The 26,689-nt window shown below is 37.2% G+C and overlaps 2 protein-coding genes across 6 annotated transcripts in view; one reads left to right on the top strand and one right to left on the bottom strand.

The window, feature by feature from the left end:
* Window positions 1–2,386: 2,386 nt before the first annotated feature.
* On the bottom strand, window positions 2,387–17,517 carry LOC127437989 (ras-related protein M-Ras-like). Its single transcript, XM_051693189.1, has 6 exons — window positions 17,330–17,517; window positions 12,702–12,908; window positions 6,363–6,516; window positions 6,148–6,247; window positions 4,499–4,578; window positions 2,387–4,390 (listed from the first exon to the last, which is right to left on the bottom strand). Exons 2-6 carry the CDS (start codon window positions 12,892–12,894, stop codon window positions 4,291–4,293), a joined length of 627 nt encoding a protein of 208 aa, XP_051549149.1. The 5' UTR covers window positions 12,895–12,908; window positions 17,330–17,517; the 3' UTR covers window positions 2,387–4,290.
* LOC127437980 (tyrosine-protein phosphatase non-receptor type 4-like) overlaps window positions 16,402–26,689 on the top strand; it is a 57,837-nt gene continuing 47,549 nt past the window's right edge. For 2 of the 5 annotated variants that reach the window (XM_051693174.1, XM_051693173.1), the window contains exon 1: window positions 21,646–21,768. In XM_051693174.1, the coding sequence (XP_051549134.1) occupies window positions 21,723–21,768 (46 nt within the window). In that variant the 5' untranslated portion in view covers window positions 21,646–21,722. Of the gene's footprint in view, window positions 16,495–20,601; window positions 20,940–21,645; window positions 21,769–26,689 lie in introns of those variants that run through there. The other 3 variants (XM_051693176.1, XM_051693178.1, XM_051693175.1) reach the window with 3 other exon arrangements.

Below are 26,689 nucleotides of genomic sequence, written 5' to 3'. Positions count from 1 at the left end.
TTCCCTCTCATGGGGTTTTTCCAGACAGGCTGGCTTTAGTCTGGGTTTCTGTTGTTTTTGCATCTAACTTTTGTGTTATTGTTAATAAAAGTCATTTTGTTCAATTTCTGGTCTGCGACTGGCTTCATCTGTCCATGAACATGACAGCTACTAGTTACACAATAAAAGGGAGAATGAAAAAAGCACACAGCAGTCACACAGGGGTCTCAGGAGGCTATATAACAATGTTTACTTCATAGTGATTCTATTGTAATACATTGTTGATATTAAGAGTGCCCATTTTGTTTCCCATATGTGTGTGTGTGTGTGTGAGTTGGAAGCACAAACATGTCAAAATAATAGTCCACGGTGCATTTCAGGTTTACTTAAAATTAAAATATAATTTACTTTTTTGGTTATTATTGGGATTATTTTGGTTGCACAACAAACACACATATGGGATTTTACTCATTTTGGAATCTTGTAGCTTTTATGTCTGTGCCTGTCATAGTAAGGAAATACATTTTAAAAATATCAGCCGATTAATCGGTTATCTGCCTTTTCCACCATCTTAGTTATCAGTATCGGCAAAATCCTCTTTCGGTCGACCTCTAGTGGAGACTGGAGCAACAAATTGGATGTGTTTATATGACAATAACTTGCAACAAAGCAAGGTTTACCTAATAATTACAAAGGGTTTTAATTTGTTTTGGATTTTTTGGTTATTTGTCATGATAGACAATACTGTGTAACAGCTTGGCAAAAATGACATACTTTAATATATTCAAAATGTGGAATCTGACACAAGAAATGGTAAAGAAAAATATACTGGGGGCTGAGTACTTTTTCAAGGCACTGTATGTACACTCACTGAGCACTTTATTAGGAACACCTGTACACCTATTATTCATGCGATTATCTAATCAGCCAATCGTTTGGCAGCAGTGTAATACATAAAACCATGCAGATAAGGGTCAGGAGCTTCAGATAATGTTCACATCAACCATCAGAATGGGAACAAATATGATCTCAGTGATTTTGACCATGGCATGATTGTTGGTGCCAGACGGGCTGGTTTGAGTATTTCTGCAGTTTCTAGAGCAGGGGTCGGCTGTGATTACTCAGAGTGGTGCCAAAAACAAAAAACATCCAGTGAGCGGCAGCTCTGCTGACGGAAACACCTTGATGTTGAGAAAGGACAACGGAGAATGGCCAGACTGGTTCGAGCTGACAGAAAGGCTACGGCGAACCTTGAGGCGGATGGACTACAACAGCAGAAGACCAAGTCGGGCACCTTATTAAGACCATAGTGTTCCTAATAAAGTATTCAGTGAGTGTATATGTTCTTCTGGAACATTTATTTGTCTAAAAAGACCATAACCGTGGGCTTGTCTTTTAACTGAAACTGTGGTCTTCAAATGATGAAACTGTTTGAATGTAAAACACTTTTTCTTAAGACCATTATCAGTAGACACAATGAAGTGCCCATTGCAGAGGGCAAATACTTGATGTAGGGTTACAGGAAATGCGTATAGAAATGTACGTTACCAATGTGATCACGTTGAATTGCAGGTATTTTTCTTGTCGTGATTGCAGGACTTCAACACCACAACTTGTGTGATCATTAAAATGATGGCAAAAGAACACAATCACAAAACCTCTGATGCAAATAATGCTGCAAACCACTTGAAAATGAAGAGCACTTCAGCATTCGGCCTGCTCCTTATTTGCATCGTTGGGACTGTGGATAAGCTGTTATGATCATGATGAACATTTGAAAGTAGACAAAACTGAGTTTCATACGTTGATGCTAAGTAGGTGACATAAGAATAAAGTTTGATGATGTTTCTAGTTGTTTTGGCGGGCACTTTTGGCGGGCAGTCTGCAATGTCGTCGACTTGGCCAATAGCGCCATCGTGCGGATGAGAAGGGCACGTCAATAACAACAGCTATGGAATACTAGATTACTCCATACTGCATACTGTGCAGTATATACAATATACTAAATGTTATATATATATATATATATATATATATATATATATATATATATATATATATATTATGTGAAACAGTGTGCAAACAGAAATGTTTTAAACATTGGTGTAGGCCTACTTCATTGTTTGTCACATTTAGTACAATGGCATCCAGTTGTTGTTTTTTTTCATTTTGTGTAAAACATTTTTTATAGTCCAATCATTTAATAACTCAAGAGATTAGATATTTAGAATGAAGATATCAAGAATAGGAAATATCATATGTGTATATAAACCTCTTTGGAAAACGTAATCATCTTTAGGGTATGGAAAAGTACAAAACCTAAAATGGAAACTGCAATATATCTCATATATGAAAAATGCCCACTAGGGTTTTTATAACCAAATTAAAATAGCAAGAGTACAATTGATTGATTTATTCGTTTTTTATTATAATATGTTTATATTCCACTTTACAAATTCTTCCTGATGCAAAAAATCCCTTATTTATCAGAGCAGTTTTTGGCCTAAATTGGTCATCATGATCTTCATACAGACATGATCACAGAATACACAGAATTTGTATAATAAATTATTCAAAGAAAACGGGCAAAAAAGTTACCATTAATAACTGAACAACAAAGTTTGCACCAAGTTTCAAACGAGGTCAAAAATGTCAACATCTAATTCTCCAGTTTTTGAAACAAAACAGATTCTTTCGTACGATTAAAGTAACAAGTAGCTAAAACAAAAGCAATATACAATCACAAAACAAACCATGCTGCGTAAACTGGCTACTTAGACGATGTTCCTTTAAGCTACACTAAACACTAAAGCTGGACTGTTTGAAATCTCAAAAAGCTAAATTGAGAAATTGGTGTATTATAACAACAGATGACACATTCAGAACATCAATGAGAACTTTGTAATGAGCGAAAACACATTCAAAGTAAAGTGACAATGCATTCAAAACAAGCAAAAGAGATACAACTGAGATCAAAGCGGAACTCGCCCTTTGATCTAATGACTTCATAATGTTCTATGATGTAACAATGTGTACTGTTGCATTGTAATTATGTAACAAAGCATCAAAGACACAATGTAACACTGTAACGTTTTTGTGCAATTACTGATTTGCTCAGTTTTATGGCAACGCAAGTGAGATCAGGCATTAAATGTACAAACTTTCATTGTGTAAATGCTGATCCACAATCAGCTGATGTCCGTCATATCCTGATTTATAACATTATATTGTCAAAGGTGACCTGACCAAAGAACAGCATTTTTGTCTTTGAATTTTTATAGATAAAATCAGCAACACGTCACATATTGGGGTCATGGCTAGTGTGGGGGAAAACAAATCCTGCATGGTTACAATAGTTACCCATTCATTTCTTAGGGCATATTACATTTCGAACAGATTTTGATTTTTTTTTCCCGACATTCAATTAAATACAATAAGCTAATTAAATTAGCAATACCATAAAATGTGTTTTTAGATTTTATTAAAAAATGTATTTATGTATATTTGCTATTAGTTACATACCAGTACAGTTTTACGATTAAATTTGGTTGTTTAGTTGATGTTAATTGAATTATTTTAGCCTAATGTTTGTTACCCTGATCATTTAATTATATACATACTGCTCTATATATCAATAAAATGATATAATATATCATAATATATATATGGCAACCACAGCTGCCATTTTTTCCCCCATAGGACCAATAAACAAAAATGTTTTACAGTGTACTGGAAATTACTCTTAATTTCCCCTATAGAAATAAATAATTAACTACAGGTATGTATGGTAAACGACATAAAATTTGCCAACGGTTGGGTGATTCCTTGCTAAACGTCATTATTTACTAATTTAATGCCAGTTCACCTTGAATTCGGATCATTACAGATCATTACATTCCCAGAACAGACCTTTCCCAAAGTCATTTTGTTTAACAATCACTCGACAATATATAATTCAGCACAATAAATATAGAAACACAATACAATACAAAACAAGGCCTCAGAAGAGATGTCTTTGAATTGTTCTCTGAGAGATTACAAGACTGAACAGCGCTAACATCCTGCCACATTATCCAGAGCTTCACATGTTTAAGAAGATTCCACACATTTTTTTTTTCAGTAACTGAAATTCCTGCATTTTTGTTATAAATTATGGAATCTTCAAACTGTGTTTTCTATTTCCTGGATCTTATGATAGGCAAGTGAGTGTGTGTGTGTGTGTGTGTGTGTGTGTGTGTGTATGTGTGTATTAACAGTCCGAGTCACGGAGTCATCATCGCGGCTTTGACGCCCAGAGATAGAAATGTGCGGTCACAGTAAGACGCAGTGCAGTCTCTGGGACCCCGAAGGTCTGTCCGCCCGCCATTTGGCCTTTCCCTTCTTCTTTAGACCCCGTTCTGGGATCTGCTGACTGTAGATTTGGAAATAAGAGATTAAAAAGATAGAAATGAATGTCAATAATATGATTTGTAGCGTACAGAGGGTAAAGCATAGATGTAATCTGTCCGATTCAACTCACCGTATAACTCTGACGAGCTCGTGAAATGCTTTGTCTACATTCATGGGTGGATCTTTTGCACTCGTCTCAATATACGTGATCTAAAAACATAAAAAATATGTATACTATAGTGACAGACACATTTAGATAAAAAGATATCCAAAAAAAACTTTTTCCTGCTGAAGTATAAGGACAGGTCGGTCAAAATGTACCTAATAAAGATCCCTGGCCTTACTGTCTATGATTCATCAGTGCACATTATTCCCAAGAAAAATAAAATAAGGATGCACGATTTATACTGGCTGCCGGCTAATTATTGGCCAAATACTGGGAAAATCTAAATATTATTATTGCGCCGATAGTGGAATTACGGCCAATATTTTCACAGATAATTTGTTATGGTTAATTTAAGCATATGGATACAAGGATAACCATAATAAATATAGAAATGGACACAATATAATTTATGCAAGTGTAATGTCATTTATTTCTCATTCAAATCTGCATTCATCTATAATATAGTCAAACTTCCGGTCGTTACTTCCACCGAACTTTAAATAGCAGCAATCTTTCAAACGACACCCATTTTGTTTTAAGTTAGCAGTTTTAAATTAATTAGCTTATAGCTCCAGTTTAAATCGCAAGGGTTTAATAAAAACAGAAGTAGCAGTTATCGGTATTGGCCACAATGATCTGTGAATTATCAGTTTTTGGTATTGCCCAAAAAATTCCACATCGGTTCTTTAAATATCGGTTATCGTATCGGCCACAATGAGCTGCGAATAATCGGTTTTCGGTATTGGCCCAGAAATTCCACATCGATTCTTTAAATATCGGTTATCGTATCGGCCACAATGAGCTGCGAATAATCGGTTTTCGGTATTGGCCCAGAAATTCCACATATATTCTTTAAATATCGGTTATTGTATAGGCTACAATGAGTGGCGAATTATCAGTTATCGGTATTGGCCACAATGAGCTGTGAATTATCAGTTTTCGGTATTGGCCCTGAAATTCCACATCGATTCTTTAAATATCGGTTATCATATTGGCCACAATGAGCTGCGAATAATCGGTTTTCGGTATTGGCCCAGAAATTCCACATAGATTCTTTAAATATTGGTTATCATATTGGCCACAATGAGCTGCGAATAATCGGTTTTCGGTATTGGCCCAGAAATTCCACATCAATTCTTTAAATATCGGTTATCGTATTGGCCACAATGAGCTGCGAATAATCGGTTTTCGGTATTGGCCCAGAAATTCCACATAGATTCTTTAAATATCGGTTATCGTATCGGCCACAATGAGCTGTGAATAATCGGTTTTCGGTATTGGCCCAGAAATTCCACATCGATTCTTTAAATATCGGTTATCGTATCGGTTTTCGGTATTGGCCCAGAAATTCCATATAGATTCTTTAAATATCGGTTATCGTATCGGCCACAATGAGCTGTAAATAATCGGTTTTCGGTATTGGCCCAGAAATTCCACATCGATTCTTTAAATATCGGTTATCGTATCGGTTTTCGGTATTGGCCCAGAAATTCCATGTAGATTCTTTATATATCGGTTATCGTATTGCACTGAATATGTTGTTTCACACAGATTAATTTCATATACTGTCATATTACAACAGATAAATGTTTTAGGAATGCCATTTCACTCACATTGTGTTTACAGGCCATTTCACGTCCCTGCTCACTGGTGATTTTACGTAAATGCACCAGGTCGACTTTATTCGCAACCAGAACCATAGGAAAACAATCCCTGCGAAACAGCCACAATAAATGTATTAAAATGTATATCTGTGTTTAAGTGTGTTTTTGAGAGACACACAGTCTGCACGTCAAATTAACGAATGACTGTTTGTGTGTGTTCATACCTGTCCTTCACTCTTAGTATAAGTTGATGGAAACGGTCCACATGTTCAAAACTGGCTTTATCAGTCACTGAGAAGACAATGAGAAACCCGTCTCCTGTCCTCATGTACTGCTCTCGCATCGCACTGAACTCCTCCTGTCCGGCTGTGTCCAGAACTATACACACAGAACAGGGATCATACTCAAATTTATACACACAAAGACACACATATATATATATATATATATATATATATATATATATATATATATATATACTCACAACAAAGCTGAATGTATGTTTTTTCATAGTTAAATAAAATGTCAAACAATGTCTTGCATTTTATTATATATTGCACTATTTATATAAGTTTATATTTATATACAGTTTCTATTAATAAATAAGAATTATGTATAATTAAGTGTTATTATTATTCATAATTATATACACAGGTATGTACAGTATATCAAGGTCATCATTACTTATCATGGTTTTTAATCACATTTTTGCTGTCACTAGTTCATTTTAAATGGTCCTGTGGGGTGACAAATTATTTTTTTAAAGTACAAATACTCCAAGTACAGCAGTCTTTCAATTAACATGAGGTCATAAAAGCTGCATGCATAATAATAACAAAATAATTAGCAAAATTGAAAAATTGTTTTAGATGGATTATGGCATGTCACATCACAGGACATGTCAGCTTCCCAAAAGTATTTAATGTCAACTACCCATTTATTTGATTTTTTTTATATATATATTTTAAAATATCTTACTTCATATATAATATTTACATTTTAATCAATACAGAATAATTTTAAAACTAATTTAAATATGTAGATAATAAATACTTTAAATCTCATTTCATATCTCTTTAATTACCTCTTTTCTGGTAAATTAAAAATTTGGATATACTATAAATAGTCATATAGTTTCTTTAGGTAAAATATTATATTTATATAATATTATATATACATTTATATATATATATATATATATATATATATATATATATATATATATATATATATATATATATATACACACACATACACACAGTTGAAGTCAGAAGTGTTCATACACCTTAGCCAAATACATTTAAACTCAGTCTAATTTCAGTTAGGTCACTACTTTATTTTAAGAATGTGAAATGTCAGAATAATAGTAGAGAAAATTATTTATTTCAGCTTTTAATTCTTTCATTACATTCCCAGTGGGTCAGAAGTTTACATACACATTTAGTATTTGGTAGCATTGCCTTTAAATTGTTTAACTTGGGTCAAACGTTTTGGGTAGCCTTCCACAAGCTTCTCACAATAAGTTGCTGGAATTTTGGCCCATTCCTCCAGACAGAACTGGTGTAACTGAGTCAGGTTTGTAGGCCTCCTTGCTCGCACGCTTTTTCAGTTCTGCCAACAAATTGAGGGAAAAAATTGGATTGAGGTCAGGGATTTGTGATGGCCACTCCAATACCTTGACTTTGTTGTCCTTTTTGGAGGTATGATTGGGGTCAGTGTCCATTTGGATGACCCATTTGCGACCGAGCTTTAACTTCATGGCTGATGTCTTGAGATGTTGCTTCAATATATCCACATAAATTTCCTTCCTCATGATGCCATCTATTTTGTGAAGTGCACCAGTCCCCCCTGCAGCAAAGCAGCCCCACAACATGATGCTGCCACCCCCATGCTTCACGGTTGGGATGGTGTTCTTCGGCTCGCAAGCCTCACCCTTTTTCTTCCAAATATAATGATGGTCATTATGGCCAAACAGTTAAATTTTTGTTTCATTAGACCAGAGGCCATTTCTCCAGAAAGTCAGACCTTTGTTCCCATGTTCACTTGCAAACTATAGTCTGGCTTTTTTATGGTGGTTTTGGAGCAGTGGCTTCTTCCTTGCTGAGCAGCCTTTCAGGTTATGTCAATATAGGACTCGTTTTACTGTGGATATAGATACTTCTCTACCTGTTTCATCCAGCATCTTCACAAGGTCATTTGCTGTTGTTCTGGGATTGATCTGCACTTTTTGCACCACACTACGTTCATCTCTAGGAGACAGAATGCGTCTCCTTCCTGAGCGATATGATGGCTGTGTGGTCCCATGGTGTTTATATTTGCGTACTATTGTTTGTACAGATGAACGTGGTACCTTCAGGCATTTGGAAATTGCTCCCAAGGATGAACCAGACTTTTTTTTTCTGAGGTCTTGGCTGATTTCTTTTTATTTTCCCATGATGTCAAGTAAAGAGGCACCGAGTTTGAAGGTAGGCCTTAAAATACCTCCAATTCAGTACACCTCCTATCAGAAGCTAATAAAGCTAATTGTCTAAAGGCTTGACATCATTTTCTGGAATTTTCCAAGCTGCTTAAAGGCACAGTTAACTTAGTGTATATAAACTTCTGACCCACTGGAATTGTGATATAGTCAATTAAAAGTGAAACTATCTGTCTGTAAACAATTGTTGGAAAAATTAATTGTGTCATGCACAAAGTAGATGTCCTAAACGACTTGCCAAAACTATAGTTTGCTAATATTAAATCTGTAGTGGTTAGAAAATTAGTTTGAATGACTTCAACCTAAGCGTATGAATACTTCTGACGTCAACTGTGAACTATTCATATATATATATATATATATATATATATATATATATATATATATATATACACACACACACACACACACACAGTACTGTGCAAAAGTTTTAGGCACTTGTGAAAAATGTTGCATAGTGAGGATGTCTTCAAAAATATTGAAATAAATAGTTTTCATTTATCAATTAACGTCATACAAAGTTCAGTAAACATATAAAAGCTAAATCAATATTTGGTGTGACCACCTTTGCCTTTAAAACAGCACTAATTCTCCTAGGTACACCTGGATACAGTTTTTCTTGGCTGTTGGCAGATAGGATGTTCCACACTTCTTGGAGAATTCACCACAGTTCTTCTATCTATTTAAGCTGTCTAAATTGCTTCTGTCTCTATATGTAATCTAAGACAGACACGATGGTCAGTGGAGGGCTTTGTGGGGGCCATGACATTTGTTGCAGGGCTCCCTGTTCTTCTGTTCTAATCTTTTCTATTTGCAAAAGTAATGTTTGGGAGTCTAACATTTATATTTCCTATTGACACACTAAAGCTGAAGATATAAATAACCATCTTAAGACAAATGCTTTTGTGAAACATCTTATGTGCCTAAGACTTTTGCACAGTACTGTATATTATATATTATATATATATATATATATATACTAGAGGTCGATTGATAGTGGATAGAGGCCACTAACTGATTAATTGGCCAATAGTTTTTAAAATCGATTTATTAAAATCGTCTTTCCTTGCTGTGACTGGCACAGACATTAAGGCTACAAGAGTCCAAAATGAATAAAATACCAAAAGCAGCTTATTGTGCAAACAAAATTCCAATAATAACCAAAAAAATTACGATTTAGTGCACAACGTGGAAATTTTAACTATAAACAAGCCTAAAATACAATGGGACATTTTATTTAAACAAAATGATAGAGACTGGGCCCTGTTACATTGCTCAATATGAAAGTATTTAACAAATTAAGCTTTTTATAAAGCCTATATACAGTGCATTCAGAAAGTATTCAGACCCCTTCATTTTTTTCACGTTTTGTTATGTTGTAGCCTTATGCTAAAATGCTTTAATTTATTTATTTATTCACATCAATCTACATTCCATACCCCATAATGACAAAGCAAAAAGCAGATTTTTAATAACTTTGCAACTTTATTAAAAAGAAAAAAACTGAAATATCACATTGACATAAGTATTCAGACCCTTAACTCAGTACTTAGTTGAAGCACCTTTGGCAGCGATTACAGCCTCAAGTCTTTTTGGGTATTGCTTGCACACCTGGATTTGGGGATTTTCTGCCATTCTTCTCTGCAGATCCTCTCAAGCTCTGTCAGGTTGGTTGGGGACCATCTGTGGACAGCCATTTTCAGGTCTCTCCAGAAATGTTCGATTGGGTTCAAGTCCGGGCTCTGGCTGGGCCACTCAAGGACATTCACAGAGTTGTCTCTAAGCCACACTTGCATTGTTTTGGCTGTGTGCTTAGGGTCATTGTCCTGTTGGAAGGTAAACCTTTGGCCCAGTCTGAGGTCCTGAGCGCTCTGGACCAGGTTTTCATTAAGGATATCTCTGTATTTTGCTGCGTTTAGCATTCCTTCAACCCTGACCAATCCCCCAGTCCCTGCCGCTGAAAAACACTCCCACACTATGCTTCACTGTTGGCATGGTATTGTGCAGGTGATGAGTGGTGCCTGGTTTCCTCCAGACATGATGCTTGGAATTGAGGCCAAACAGTTCAATCTTCATTTCATCAGACCAGAGAATCTTGTTTCTCACTGAGAACTTGGCTTCTCTGAGGGTGCTTTATGCCGCCCACACACTATACGACTTTCAAAGTCGTCGATTTGCTGTTCTTTTCACACTACACATCTGTCTGTCTGTATCTTGAAGTTGCTGTGGTTTGAACATTACATAAGAGATCGGCAACAGGGGGTCACACATTACAAAACAGTTCACTAGGAAGAATCCCCGACAACTTTTGTCTGGTCTCCAAACTACGTTTCACAACAAAACGCACGTGAGAAGTGATACAGGAAATGACGTAAAATGACGCGTGAGACAGGACAAGTTGTTTGTGTGCTGATTTGCAGCGATAAACCAAAAAGGAAAAATAAAAGAATATGGAGGAGAGAATGGTTGGGGAGACGCGTGCAGCAAGGATTGTCTGTTCTGCAGAGAGAGTTGGAGGTAAATAAATGATTTTGCAATGAACGCAGGTAGCTGCCTGCTGGCGTTGTGGCTCGACAAGGACGTTTGTGCTTTGTTTTTGTTTCAAATAATTGAAAAGCTTATGTGTATGCAAATTTATTCTGATAGAAACTACATTATTGTGCTCACCATACAAACAGATGCATGATAAGACTGGGTTCAGGGAGCAGCTGTGGATGACACATCAAAACACATTTCACACTGCAGGACTTGGAGTCGCAGACAGGTTTAGATATTTAAGCTGCTAAATATCTCTCAGGCATCTGCGATGGATTGGTGCATCTCTCAGATCACATCTTTGAAAATTCACACATAGCGATCGTCATTCACGGGAGCGAGCACCGATTTTCCTCTGATTCCGGGCTTTTGTCGGCGATCTCCATTAACTGACGGCGAGTGGAAAATCAGGGCTAAAATCATGTAGTGTAAACTCGGCATTATGTGCCTTGCACTGAGGAGAGGCTTCCATCTGGCCATTCTGCCATAAAGCCCAGCTCGGTGGAGTGTTGCAGTGATGATTGTCCTTCTGCAAGTTTCTCCCATTTCCACACATGATCTCTGGAGCTCAACCAGAGTGACCATCGGGTTCTTGGTCACCTCTCTTACGAAGACACTTCTCCCCCGATTGCTCAGTTTGGCCAAGCGGCCAGCTCTAGGAACAGTCCTGGTTGTTCCAAACTTCTTCAATTTAAGAATTATGGAGGTCACTGTGCTCTTGAGAACCTTCAGTGCAGCCAAATGTTCTTGTAGCCTTCCCCAGATCTGTGCCTTGACACAATCCTGTCTCTGAGCTCTGCAGGCAGTTCCTTTGACCTCATGGCTTGGTTTTTGCTCTGATATGCATTTTCAGCTGTTGGACCTTATATAGACAGGTGTGTGCCTTTCCAAATCATGTCCAATCAGCTGAATTTGCCACAGGTGGACTCCAATGAAAGAGTAAAAACATCTCAAAGATGATCCAGAGAAATGGGATGCACGTGTCATATTTCAAGTGTCATAGCAAAGGGCCTGAATATTTATGTCAATGTGATATTTCAGTTTTTCTTTTTAATAAATGTGTAAAGTTATCAAAAATCTGTTTTTTTCTTTGTCATTATGGGGTATGGAGTGTAGATTGATGTGAAAAAAATAAATAATTTAAAGCATTTTAGCATAAGGCTGCAACATAACAAAATGTGAAGAAATGAAGGAGTCTGAATACTTTCTGAATGCACTGTATATTCACCAGATGAAGAGTTTTGTTTGTGTGTATATAAGCTATCGGAAACCATCGGCATACATTTTTGCCGACAACCGATAGTTCCAAAAAGCACAGGTTAATCGTAATACCGATATATCGGTCTACCTCTAATTTGTACATTATTTTTCTCTATAATTACTTTTTTCTCTGTAACTTTTAAAATTAACTCTTAATTTTGTGATTTCTCTTTTTACAGAAATAATTTTTTGCCATAAATTACTGCTTTTGCTCTATTGTTGTGCATTTGATAAATAAACCTTGATTTGATTTCACACTGCCCCCTACTGGCCTCCCATTGAACTGTGTTACCGTCCAGAATTGCCCATTGTCCATCAATCTCTGTGTGTTTGAGGTACGAGTCCTCAATGGTGGGGTCGTAATCAGGGACGAAGATCTTTTGAAAGAACTGGATAGTGAGCGCACTCTTCCCCACGCCTCCGTCTCCCACCACCACCAGTTTATACGTGAGCAAGTTGTCCCCGGGAACCACGCTGGTCGCCATGGAGACAGCTACACCTGCAATACAGTGAGGAAATGGTGTCAAACGAGTGATGTTGCCGTCGATTGATGGAAACCGCTCACTCATAGATGCACAAAAGTATATTGGATGGAAAAAGGGTTGAGAAGGAAATGCTTCTTTTTTTGGTATCTGATACATCACATATAATTGCATTCATGTAATCAGTGCATGCAAGAACATGTAGGAAAGGAAGAGATAACCAGTGGGGGAAAAAACCGTGTAGGACTTTTAATGGTTTAAATGTCACTAAATGGACTCTATATTGGCATAAAGAGGCAGTGTACAGAGAAAGGCTTTTCCCAGACATCCAACTAGATCATCACGCACACAGGAAATACGGTCTAGACGAGACACTTGGATTGGCATGCTGTGAATTCACAGTGTGATCTCAGCTTAAAACTGCCAACAACGAAAACAGCTCAGACAGATTGACCAGTGAGCTAAAACCGTACAAATAAAATGACGTAAAAGATTTCCAAAAACACTTTAAACATTAAGCAACCACTAAAACATGAACACAACCTCTTATTATTTTTGTATTAAACGCAAAGCTTGTCACCATTATGTTAGAGTGTTGTGGGTGTTCTCAGGGCATTGCTATGTGATTGCTAAGGCACTACGAGTGATTTAAAGCACATTTGTATACAGTTACTAGGGTGTTCTGGATGGTTGCATGGGTCAAAAAAGCTCACCCCCAAGTTTATATGATATTGGGGCATAAAAAAAAGTCCAGTGGAATTTTTTGTCCGTTTTGCCGTCTGCCAGATGAAAATGGTAAAATTACTTTGCGAAAGTACGCATTTTTCCAATATTTTCAATATTAACCTACGTTCTACATCTAAACAATCAGGTGCGTGTCACTAAAAACGCAAGCAGTTCAGCAAAGTTATACACACAACTAGCTAACTGAATTATACAGTGTTTTAAACTTAAAATTAAACGCAAAGCTCGCCACCATTATAGTAGGGTGTTGTGGGTGTTCGACAGGGCATTGCTATGCGGTTGCAAGGCACTTTAAGTGATTTTAAGCACATTGCTATATGGTTACTTTTTTTTTTTTTTTTTTGCCAATTTAAGCATCTGCCAGATTAAAATCGTAAACCGCAAGTACACAAATGTGACTACTTGGCGAATGCATTGCCAATGTACCTAGCCTTATTACTGGTTTACATGACAGCAGGGCTAGGTAGCCGCTAGCTAGCTAGCTAGCTTTACGGTTAATATGATATTGTTTTATACCGAACAGGACAGCACTGACAATGCAATACAGCTATTGGAAAACAACAGCAACTCCGAAATCAACACCATCGCGGTTTAAGTACTATTTAGTAAACGTGCTTTCAAGATCCATTGCTCTGTCATGTCCACTAATTTTCTGACACAGGCAAGAAAGTCAGTGGATGCAATTACTTTTGCTATGGCATCCTTACAAAAAATCTAGAGTTCTTGCAAACTAGCCACAAACTTGCCACAAATTTGCCACTCACTATTTTCACATGCAAATGAACTTGTGATTGGCCACAAATGTTTGCCAGAAGTTTGCAGCTCTTTACCGGTAGTGGTGAACCTGCAGCAAACCTATGGCAACAATGTAAAATTTGCCGCAAAGCTTATTTGCCTCTGGAATATAATCAGTGGCAAATTTGCAATGAACTCTCGATTTTAGTAAGCCAACTACATCATGTACAAGTTACGTAGCTGACACATGTCGGGCCAAATCCAGGAAGAACATCATTTTCAGAAACGTAAAAATGAATGACCGTGAAGAGAGTGAAACGTCTGCTTTTTGGAACGTAACAACGCATGAAATCGAGCTTGCATAGCTAGAAGTGTCTGTGTTCAAATACTTGCGTTAAGTACTGTTCAGTGTGTTTCACCCTTAAAGGGATAGTTCACCCAATAATGTAAAGTCTCTCATCATTTACTCACCCTCATGCCATCCCAGATGAGTATGACTTACTTTCTTCTGCAGAACACAAATTAAAATTTTTAGAAAAATATCTCTTTGGGGGCCTGGGTAGCTCAGTGGTAAAGACACTGACTCCCACCCCTGGAGTTCGCTAGTTCGAATCCCAGGGTGTGCTGAGTGACTCCAGCCAGGTCTCCTAAGCAACCAAATTGGCCCGGTTGCTAGGGAGGGTAGAGTCACATGGGGTAACCTCCTCGTGATCGCTATAATGTGGTTCGCTCTTGGTGGGACACGTGGTGAGTTGGGCGTGGATGCCGCGGTGGATGGCGTGAAGCCTCCACACGCGCTATGTCTCCGTGGCAACGCGCTCAACAAGCCACGTGATAAGATGTGCGGACTGACGGTCTCAGACGCGGAGGCAACTGAGATTCGTCCTCCGCCACCCGGATTGAGGCGAGTCACAACGCCACCACGAGGACTTAGAGCACATTGGGAACTGGGCGTTCCAAATTGGGAGAAAAAGGGGAGAAAATCCAAAAAAACAAACAAACAAACATACAAAAAAATATCTCTGTAACTCTGTAGGTCCATACAATGTAAGTTAATGGTGGAAGTGAAAGTGGAGGTTTATAGTAAAAAAAAAGAAAGGATTTAAATATTGATCTGTTTCTCACCCACACCTATCATATCACTTCTAAAGACATAGATGTAACCACTGGAGTCATATGGATTATTTTATGCTGCCTTTATGTGCTTTTTGGACCTCCAAATTTCTGGTCACCTATCACTTGCATTGTATGGACCAACAGAGCGGAAATATTCTTCTAAAAATCTTAATTTGAGTTCAGCAGAAGAAAGAAAGTCATACACATCTGGGATGGCATGAGGGTGAGTAAATTATGAAAGAATTTTGAATTTTTTAGTTAACTATTCCTTTAAATCTGATCATTTTGGTAAACCTGTAACCCTAAATATGAGCAATAGTTAAAGTGATGCTTGCCTTGGATAAAAATAAATAAATAAAATAGCAGCACCCTTACACAAAACTACTGTGGTGGTCTTAGATGGTAATACCATGGTACATTAATATCATGTTATGGAACTGATAATCATATTCATATACCACAGTATTTAAAGTACATGGAATTCCAATGTACTCCATAGAATACCATGGTGCATGTCCAAAACACCATGTTATACCAGAGTACTGTTTGGTAGATTTTAGTTATGGAGACTCCAGCAGTCTCTACCCCACATTTGTTGTCAACTGTCAGTATTACACATCTTCTTCGCCCTTTCTGTCAACCACAATTCAGGGAAGTTCAGGATGTCCTGTCTGAAATCATCAGGTATATGAGTCCAGTTCTTAAGGATCACATGTCGGTAGAACCACCTGGTTCCCAAACAGCTTTAAAAGGCCAAGAAATCTCCTTTAGTGGTCCACGGAAGAAAAAAGCAGCTACTTTCTCTTTATGACTACATGAGTGTTGTCAAGGGTGGTGCTTAAATAAACCCACAAATTGGGTAAAGAAAAAGGAAACCACTTTAGATGATAGAGAGACACACCGATACACACTCTGTGCCCTCACATGTACCACAAATATCTGTGCATATGTGTGTGCTCACAGCTTGCATGTGTTCCTGACATGAATATTGTACATATCCAGTGTTGGGTAAGTTACTCTAATTATTACATCTTCTACTGTGTAATTAGATTAATGTTCTAAGTAATTGCATTACTTATTACTAATTACTTTCTAAAACCCTTATCAACCTCGACCAGATGAAAAATACAAGGATGGACATGAAACTGTTCTTTTAATTCTTTCAAATAAATCATATAAAATCAAATAAATTATTCATGAACTGGCCAAAGAATTTAAAGGGGCGGCGTTCAATTAGAAAACATATATTTTAACATTAGACGTTAAATATCGATCTTAAATTCACTATTGTTTTATATAGAATTGTTCTAGGGTCTATACAGTATTTAATGCAATTACATCAAAAGTAACTGTAATTAAATTACTGAAAAATTAAGAGTAATCCCTTACTTTACTTTTTCCACTGAAAAAGTAATTTGATTACAGTAATTAATTACTTAGTAATGCATTACACCCAACACTGTACATATCTGAGCTAAGCACATATTAATACACCCACCTTCATCCTTCTGTCTGGCTCGCCTAATGCATTACCCATAGTTGTATCTGTGATATGTGCATATCTATGTTCTTGCATTGTATGCACAGTTAGATTTCAATGAAACCATCAGCATCGTGCATTCTGAGAGTGCAATGTGTGTGTGTTTTCACAGCCTGATGTTGCAATTTACCAATAAAATCCCTTAATATGATAATGCATGATGCATTATGCATGATCAGACTCGTTAATGCTGCTTATGTATTTTAAAAGCATAACACAAAAAACATGTTCATCCTTCGTGTTGTTCATAAATGCAATGTAACTGTCATATGGTATTTAATGCTATGCATTAGAGATCATTACCGTATCACAAGACGACAGCATATGTCAGTAGCTCGATCCGTTTGCGCAGATGTTGCAGCCGACATAACCGAGTAATTGCACACACGGAAACGTTTGTATATTCGTTACACAACTGAATACACCGTGTGTTTAACGCGCGAGGAGCCGTTTTCAGTTCCTCACACCTCACGAGCGCTTGCAGTTTACACTGATTTACAGCGCCGGGAGGGGGGGGGACGGGTCAGTTTTTCGACAAATATCAAACTTATTTTAAACTCGTGAGGTTATATACTTGTCATACTGTCTGTTTAGACGGTCTATATCCACTATAAATCGATAAAGCATGTTTTTAATGAATATTAATAGAGTACTATCGGAAAAGCGATTCGACGTACACCCCTCTTCCTCTCGGTTTTGATACATTCTACTGTCAGAGCTCAGTTTGGTGGCACTTGCATGAGTCAATTCCTTATTTCAGAAGGAAACGTTTTATATTTGCATGTTTGTCTTCATGGCCTATGGATGTATTTTAGATAGTATTATATGTTTATTATTATTTTTCACTTAATACATTTATTATATTAATTTAATTGGATGAATAAAATAAATATACACAAATTATTACCAAATAATTAAATTAATTTGTGTAGGTATTTGTGTCAAATTAAGGCCAACTTTGCTGCAAAGTTGCAATTTTTAAGAGCAAACCATAAAAGATATTACTGTAAGAGTCAGTGGAGAGGCCCTTGCTTTTTAGCCAATCAGAAACGCTCTCCGCCTGTCAATCGTTTTACGCGTTGAGGTTTCCTGCCATCGGGTTGGCTGGCATGTCTTTGGAGGGCGGGGATTTGGAGAGAGGGCGTGTCGTTGAAGTTAGCGAAATGCTAAAGTTAGCAAAACATCTAAATCCTTATTTTTGCCACTGATAAAACATTTTCCGTTGTAATCTAAGGTTAAAGTTTAATTAATGTATTCAATGAGAACTAAGAATATTAAGAAGTTATAAATGTGATCTAGAAATTCCTCACATATCTCACAGGTAGACTTAGTTGTCATGTTACGAGTAGTTTTGCCCCAGTTTTTCAGCTGAATAAATAATTTAAACATGAATACATTTCTTAAAACTAAGCTTAAAGTAGTTGAGACCTTCCTGTCTAAAAGGAAGAGCTTGCATTTAGCTTATAATTTGCACATAAATTGAGGATTTTGCAATTTGCTTCTAAAAATATGATAAAACCTCATTTTCAATTTGGCATGGCTTTAAAACTAACAAAATGATCTTCCATTTCAAACCGACAAAATGGCATTCTATGAACTGACTGTTCAAAATTGATATGAATATTTCACGGCCCACGCTCCTTCCACAAAAGATAAGAGACAATTTGGTTTCTGGCTCAATTGTACACAAACAAATTATGTAATTTACTACAGGAGAATATGCTGGAAACAGATCTGTAGCAGTGATGTGTTCTAGAATCACCCTATGACTTCAGAATGGTTGCCTAGTAACAGAGAGGCCTTTTCTTGAACCCCATCCAGTAGTCTAATTCTCTTCCATACCTGCTTAAAAACGATCATTAGTGACTTTAGAACCTTTCCATCTTAAAATTACAGAGTTCAATTAAGAGTTCTTGTTTTATAGAGAGATAATATGATATAATTGTGCCCTTTGAAGTGTAGATTCAGGTCACTCTTTTGCAATAAGACTTACACATCTTGTCCAGTAGATGATGCTATTGATTATAGTTTATAAAATATTTGGAACACCTAAGGTGACACTTTTTGATCTTTCACGATACTACTGGGCTGGCCCCAGTTGTTATACATTTAGCATGTTAATAACTGACTTTTATGGTTAAAATGACAGACATATGCACATTTAAAATTCAGAGATTTTTCAAAACCCACAACGTATTAAAGGGATAGATCACCCAAAAATTAAAATTCAGCCATTGATTACCCACCTTTGTGTTGTTATAACCCTATATGACTTTCTTTTTTTTTTTCTTAACACAAAGTTAGAAACTGTGAAAAATATTGTGCTCAGTGATGTCATACAATGGCAGTTTATAGTGACCACCTCTTCAAGCTTTAAAAGGACACAAAAGTATAATTCAGAAGTCTAATAAATTATTCCATGAGACTCATGATTGTTATGAAAGGATGCGTTAAGGTTTGGTGAGAAACAAATCGAAATCGAATGTGTTATTTAGTGAAAATGTTCACTGAGCGTTGATCTCCTGTGTGCGTTCATGACAGGGCATGAGAGCAACAGTTCATACAGTCCCCTCGCGACATTGGGGCGTTCAAGTGAAAATGTTAGTTTATCTAAAAAGAGGTCCTCTACAGCGATAGCGACAACAGAACACAACACAGCTGCACACAAAACAGAAAACAGAACTTACTAAACATGTCTGAAGAGTTTGTGGTTGAAGAATTGATGCATTTCTATGCCCAGCCTTATTTTTTTGAACGGAGTATTCGGAAATCAAACAGAAACATAGAGGAGGCTACAGGCAGCCACAGTCACTCTGTGTCCAAACCTGATGGCAAACGACACGCGATAAAAGGTATATTTTCTACGGTAATCAGAGTTTTTGTCCTATCCAGCAGTGACGAGCGACGGTACATTCTATCGATCGCTTGTTTTCTATTTTCGGCATCGCGCGGGTAACTGCGTCCACTGTGAACTGGCACCGGTCCAAAACCTTTCAAAAAAATCAGGCTGGGCATAGAAATGCATCAATTCTGCAACAACAAACTCTTCAGACATGTTTAGTAAGTTCTGTTTTCTGTTTTGTGTGCAGCTGTGTTGTGTTCTGTTGTCGCTATCACTGTGGAGGACCTGTTTTTAGATAAACAAAACAAGTTTTCACTTGAACACCCCAGTGTCACGAGGGGTCTGCGTGAACTGTTGCTCTCGTGTCCTATCATGAACACGCACAGGAGGTCAACGGTCAGTGAATATTTTCACTAAATAACACATTAGATTTCGATTTGTTTCTCACCAAACCTTATTACATGCTTTCATAACAATCATGAGTCTCATGGAATAATTTATTGGACTTCTGAATTATACTTTTGTGTCTTTTTGAAGCTTTATGAATCTACCTATCTATCTATCTATCTATCTATCTATCTATCTAACTGTCTGTCTGTCTGTCTGTCTGTCTGTAAAGACTAAATGATAACAACCTATGTACTCTACATTCCAGGCCACGCCTCCTCACATAAGCCAGCCCCCTGTGATAATGTGGGCGAGGCCTGAGCGGTTGCGCCATGTTAACGCTGCACGTTGCAACCGCAACCGCCAGTAGCAGCAATTCAGAGATATATGCAAGATTATAGAGCAAAATAGTGGCCACAGAAAGAATTGCAATCGCTTTCGGGGTTTTTATTTAATGCACTGCACCTAAAACGATACCCGGATTGCATTTCCCTTTGGAATTATCATTTATAACTGTGCCAGATGCCTCTTTGAATTAAATGTAATGTGAACGTGTACAGCAATGTGGTTATTATTTTCATGCGGATGAGCTACTGTTGTGTCTTTCTCCCCCCTCCTATTCTCCTTTCATCATAATTGAAGATCATCTTTAAATCATTGGACTCTCCTGACCTGTATATGAAGGTAAGCATGCATTATGCGTTATATTTGTGTACTGGTGTCACCATCCATCCATCCATGCATGCATGCCCTTCCTTTTTTATTCCATTGCATAGCAACCAAACCAGCCAATGTAAGCTTCCAAATGCCCTAAATGATGCACAGGCAGTGGCATAAAGCATGCATTCACCTCCTTTGCCAAACTGAATGTTAAGACGGGTTGCATCCATGCAAATGCCTTTATGTAATGTTTCAGGGTTTAATTTGTGTTGGATGTCAATATAATCCAGGTTTATGATGCACAAATGCATGCAGTGCCTGTGATTGAGCAATGAATTGCATGCACAATGTGTTTAATTCTGTTCTCATTGCCTGGCAACCCTTTAAATTGCTTCTTTTCAACATACTTCAGATGTCATATTAGATATTACAGTATATGAGTCGTGTGTGTTTATGTGAGGTGCATGTCACATCTGTGCATCTCAACTGTGCCTCATTGTGCCTCCTTTTCTCTGTCACATCATTACATAACCCCAGTTCTCATCCTTTGCATGCAAATGATCTGGTTGCATCTACAGTGTAATGTCAAGATTTCCCAATATTTCTGCAATGTAACAGCATAAGGTTGGTTTTAATTGTTTTCTGGGCACTACGCAGCTCCCCCGGTTGAGTCGGTGACATCATCTCCTGTTCTGTCCCCCTGGTGTGTGTGTGTGTATGTGTGTGTAAGTGCGCATTCTTCAACAGACTGTAATGCAAGATCTGATAGGATGAAATTTCTCACTTGCGTGCCAATATTGATGTTTCATGCAACTCTACATTCAGATAAATGGTTTTTATTGCATTAGGTCAGGTAAGTCATTGATGTTTCTCTAAAGCTGGCTTTGGTGATCAAATCAGGTGCAATAGGTAACCAAGAGCATGAATGATGTGTTAAATGCAGAATTATGTACGAATGAATGAATGAATAACACAGGTGGCATGTAACAGACCCTTTAGTGGTTCTCAACTGGTTTTGCATCAAGACCCAGATTTGATTCTTCATGTAGGCTATACATTAAACAGTTTTGGAACTGTTTCTGAATGAATTTACTTAAATCAAGACGGTGCCTAAACAGATAAGTTTGCATTGGCCCTCTTAGTAGCATGAAAAACAAAACTGTTCAAATTTTGGAAAAATCATACACAGAAATTGAGCAACAGACATGTCTGTGATATAGTTAATACTTCACTGCTGCAAGAAAACCATGTTGTTGATAGATTTTATTTATTTTTTTTTTTTGGCGCAACAGGAGAAGACCTCAGTTGAATGCTGTAATTGACACTTTTCATGATAAGTTAATTGTGGCTAGTGGTAGGCCGATATATCGGGCAGGCTGATTAATCGGTTGATACTTGGTCGGTGCGTGAATATCTGTGATTATTCGCTTGGCCGATTAACAGAAGTATTACCTGTCGTTTTTGTCAGTTTTAAAGTCCAGGTTTAAGCAAATATGAGTGAATATTGTATAAAATAAGTGTTCGTTTCATTTTAGAAATTTTGTGTATATCTGATTTGCTGTTGTTAATTTGTATTATTTATATCTGCATTTATATCGGCCAACCTACTATCTAGATATTGGCATTGGCATTGGCCATTGAAAAATATCGGTTTGACCACTGTAATTGTAAACTTAATTATGTATGCAATTCATTGTGCAGCCCTAGATTAGGCCACATTAATCCGGATAAATTTGAAAACGCATCTTTTCTATGTTTTGGCCTTCGATCCACACTGAGACGCCATTTTTGTCTAGTGAAAACTGAGTTTTTCGAAAACGCTCTCTCAAGTGGATACATTTGAAAACGACATATTTGTGTTGTAGTGTGAGCTGGGTAAATGGAGATATTCGAAAACAATGGCATGTTTGTTGTCATGTGACGCTGTCATGTGATCCATTCAAACTAAAACAATCAAGATGGCGGCCAATGTTTTAGCGGCATTGTTGTGCTTTCCATCCACTTTGATAGCGTTGCTAAAGGTAAAAGTTACTTTGTAACTTTCACATTGCAACGGGAAGTTTGCTTGGAGTTGCTGTTCTGCGGCAGAACAAGACAATTGTGTTTCAGACAACAATTATTTTTACGTTTATTTTCGCATGCACAGTATGGGGTTTTAAGCAATTTCAGATGTTTCAGTGTGGACGAGCCAGTTTTGGAAATGCTTGAAAATGGCAGTGTGGATGGGGAGCATTTCGAAACGAAAACTTTTTTCAAATTGATACGGATTAATGTGGACATAGTCCTAGTTTACATGCACGGCAATATGCTGATAAGTGCCAAAAGCTAAATCTGCTTATTCAAAAAAATCTGACAATGCAAGAAACCTGCGTTTACATGAGATTTAAAGTTATTCAGTTATTCTCTGCTTTTGGTGTCAAAACGTAAATAGTTATGCTTACAACACTTGCACATATTAGATAAGCCGCTAAGAACGCTGGTATTAGTGTTTACAGGCAAACCAAAATTGGGATAATGGGTAAAAATCTACGTATGCCGATAAAGGAAAGCCTTACACATTGTTGGCTATTAAGCATAACCGTTAAAAGATCGTACATGTAAACGTTCAATGACATGACATGGGCTGAATGGTAAAATCGACAAATTTGTTTTTTAGATGATTTTATGCTCTCGTCAGCCAATAATTCACTGCACAAAACACATTGTATTTGCTAGTGAACTTTTTTAAATGTAGCCTAGGTTGTATTTTTTGTTTATCTTGCATAGTTTTGTTCAAGTGTTTTGAGGATGAGCGCATTTCACGCAACCTTTCCACATTGGCATCTGCCTAATTTGGCTAGCTTCTACCAAACGACAGATGAATTGCGCAGCATGGCCTTTAACGTCAACTAAAGGTATGGGAAGCGTTTTTTTTAAATTCCTTTTAAAATTATATGTCCAATTATAGGGTCAGTTGTATTTTAGCATTGTTTTAGCACTGTTTTCAGTGACCCACCAGTTGAGAACCACTGTTCTAGCATTGTTGCATTGGTTATAGGTTATAATGAATTCACATAAGAGAGAAGTATCCATAGGTAGGCAAAAATGGAAATATTTGGGTGGTGGTTTATGGGGGCTGACCTAGAGAGAGAGTTTTGAGGTGGGGGATAAACTCATTTTGTAACCCCACTGTCTGATCTGTACTCTGAGGTGTTGGTGGTATGCACCCCACTCAGTGGAAAATACTTGAGTGTATTTGTGTTTGTGGTATTCGATGACATCCGGGAAAACTTCTACAAAAGAGACATGTTCCACCACACTCTTTCTCTCACACACACATTGCATAGCTGTTTAGAAGGTTGTACAAAATGATTATCCTGTTTTGCTTTTACATAGGACAAATAAGGTTGCACTAGCGTAAGTATTAGATATGAAAGATATTTTTAGGACTTATTTGTGTATGTGATCTTTGTGACCTCACGGTCAATTTACTTAACCTCACGTTGTTCCAATTTTCCAAACCTGTACCCTATGACTTTCTTTCTCCTGTGGAACACAGAAGGAGATGTTAGACATAATGTTAGCCTCAGTCACCATTCGCTTTCATTGCATTCTATATCATAAAACAAATGTCAGCTGAGGCTAACGATGTGCCGAACATCTCCTGTTGTTGTGTTTTATGAAAATGATGACAGAATTATAATTTCTGGGCAAATTGTCACTTTAATTGGCGGCACTTGGTTGAAAGGCTTGACAGTAATTTTAAGGCACTGCTTGTAAAGCTACTTTGTAATGCTTAAATGGAAATTTTGATTGATTTGTTATTACATTTTATCTGACAATACCTTTCCATGTTTATTGTGCTGTAGATTAATGACTGTAATCAGTTGGGTGTGGGAGTTTGAATGGGTGGCTGTGAGCCATCTAAAAGGTCACATGTTTGCTCCTACAGGTCATGAACTCTGACTCTTGATTGTTTGCACAGCTGCCTTTTGCTGTTATGGGAACTTGTTTTGTACAGCACTGACATGTGTAAAGAGACTTTAGGTGCATCTAAATATGGAGCCACTGAATTTTTTTTTTTTTTAAATAAACTCACCCATTCCAACAACTGTGAATGACAAATTATGCAAATGGTTTCAAAATAACTTCCTGGGAAGAGAAAGCAGTTTTGTGTATTCTATGCAAAGGCTACTTTTGTCTTATTTGATTGTAAAAAAAAAAAAAAAAAAAAAACCCCAGGTTGTAAAGACTACCCTTACCTTATCCTAGCACCAGTAAATGTGCTGAGAATGTGTTAAGCCAGTATTCTCGGAAAGGGACTTTTTTTACAGCATCACATAAGCTCATAACCTACTCGCTGTGTGCTGGCTGCCCTGTGGTCGAATTTGGTAATTTCCACCCAAGTTATATTCACAACCCAGAGAAAAGCATTGTATTGTATATTGTGAACAAACAGGGTCTAATTGAGTGGCTATCTAGAGTCAAAGACCTTAGAGTCGGCTGTCTAGAGCCTATGGTTGTCTGGTGGGCTCTCTAGATTCAAAGGCTCTGGAGTGTGTTTTCTAGAGCCAAAGACTGGATGTTGATCTTCCTATAGTCAAGAATTCTATGGAGTCAGTCCATCTCAAGTGGTCCAATACAGGTTGCTTGACCATTTTTAATTTTCCTTTTTTTTTTTTTGTGATTACCTCTATGTATTGGTATTGCAAAACCACCAGTTTTTTATTTTTATTTTACTTGGTTTAACCACGACAGCCATCTTTGTGTCATGGCACACAACAAATTTTGGTTATACAGCTGTTTACGGAAACCTCAATATCTCTGCTCAGGTTGGTCCTAGCTCCTTGGAACAAAATTAATCTCTAGAGCACATTACAAGGTACATGTACATTTATAAATTTAGCACATTCTTGTTCCTTAGACTTAGAACTTAAGTTTTCTGTTCATTTTTGTTATTTGTTATGCTTATATTGCATCTGTTCATTTCTCAAAATGCATGAATAAAGTAGGCTTTTCCCCAGATTTATACTAGCCCCAGCTCTGGACTTATATCTGTGAAAATGTTATGTTCCTATCTGGTCCCCCACCAGAGATATTCAACCCAAAAGTGAGGGGAATTTAAAAAAATTGCACATTCTCGCCCCCATAAAAAAAAATAAGAGAAGTCTAAAACCTGCAGTGTTCTGCATGCATACTATACTTACATAGGTACCCCCTAAAAAAAGTATATATATTTTCAAAAACATTGCCAAAATTTCTTCCAGGGTATGCAAACTTTTGAATGTACCTTGTAATGTGCTCTAGAGATCAGTTTTTGTTCCAAGGAGCTAGGACCATCCTGAGCCGAGATATTGAGGTTTCTGTAAACAGCTGTATAACCAAAATTTGTCATGTGCCATGACACAAAGATGACGTCATGGTTAATCCAAGTAAAATAAAAAAAAAACTGGTGGCTTTGCAATACCAATACATAGAGGTAATCACTCAAATTATTTTTTGGAAAATTAAAAATGGTCAAGCAACCAACTTTACAATTATTGGACCACATGAGATGGACTGACCCTATGGTAACATTTTTGGAGCATAGACCGGGTGTGATATCTAAAGCCAGTGTCTCTTGAGTGTGCTTTTTAGAAACTAAAGAATCAAAAGTGGGATGTTTGGGACCAAAAACCCCAAAGTAGGATGTCTAGAGCCAAAGTTCTTTTTGTGGGCTGCCTAGATTCACTGCCTATAGAATGGGCTGTGTAGAATCTAATATTCAAGAGTGGGCTGTTTGGGACCACAGACTC

Source organism: Myxocyprinus asiaticus, chromosome 49 (genome assembly GCF_019703515.2).
Source record: "Myxocyprinus asiaticus isolate MX2 ecotype Aquarium Trade chromosome 49, UBuf_Myxa_2, whole genome shotgun sequence".
Classification (NCBI taxonomy): domain Eukaryota; kingdom Metazoa; phylum Chordata; class Actinopteri; order Cypriniformes; family Catostomidae; genus Myxocyprinus; species Myxocyprinus asiaticus.
This window is presented reverse-complemented; position numbering and strand designations above follow the sequence as displayed.

Coding starts and splice junctions, on each gene's coding strand:
- LOC127437989 (XM_051693189.1), bottom strand. CDS start 12,894: ATGGCGACCAGCGTGGTTCCCGGGGACAACTTGCTCACGTATAAACTG. Junction 4,579..6,147: donor AAATGGCCTGTAAACACAAT/GTGAGTGAAATG, acceptor TTATGTTTTTAG/ATCACGTATATTGAGACGAG. Junction 4,391..4,498: donor GAGCTCGTCAGAGTTATACG/GTGAGTTGAATC, acceptor CCAAATCTACAG/TCAGCAGATCCCAGAACGGG.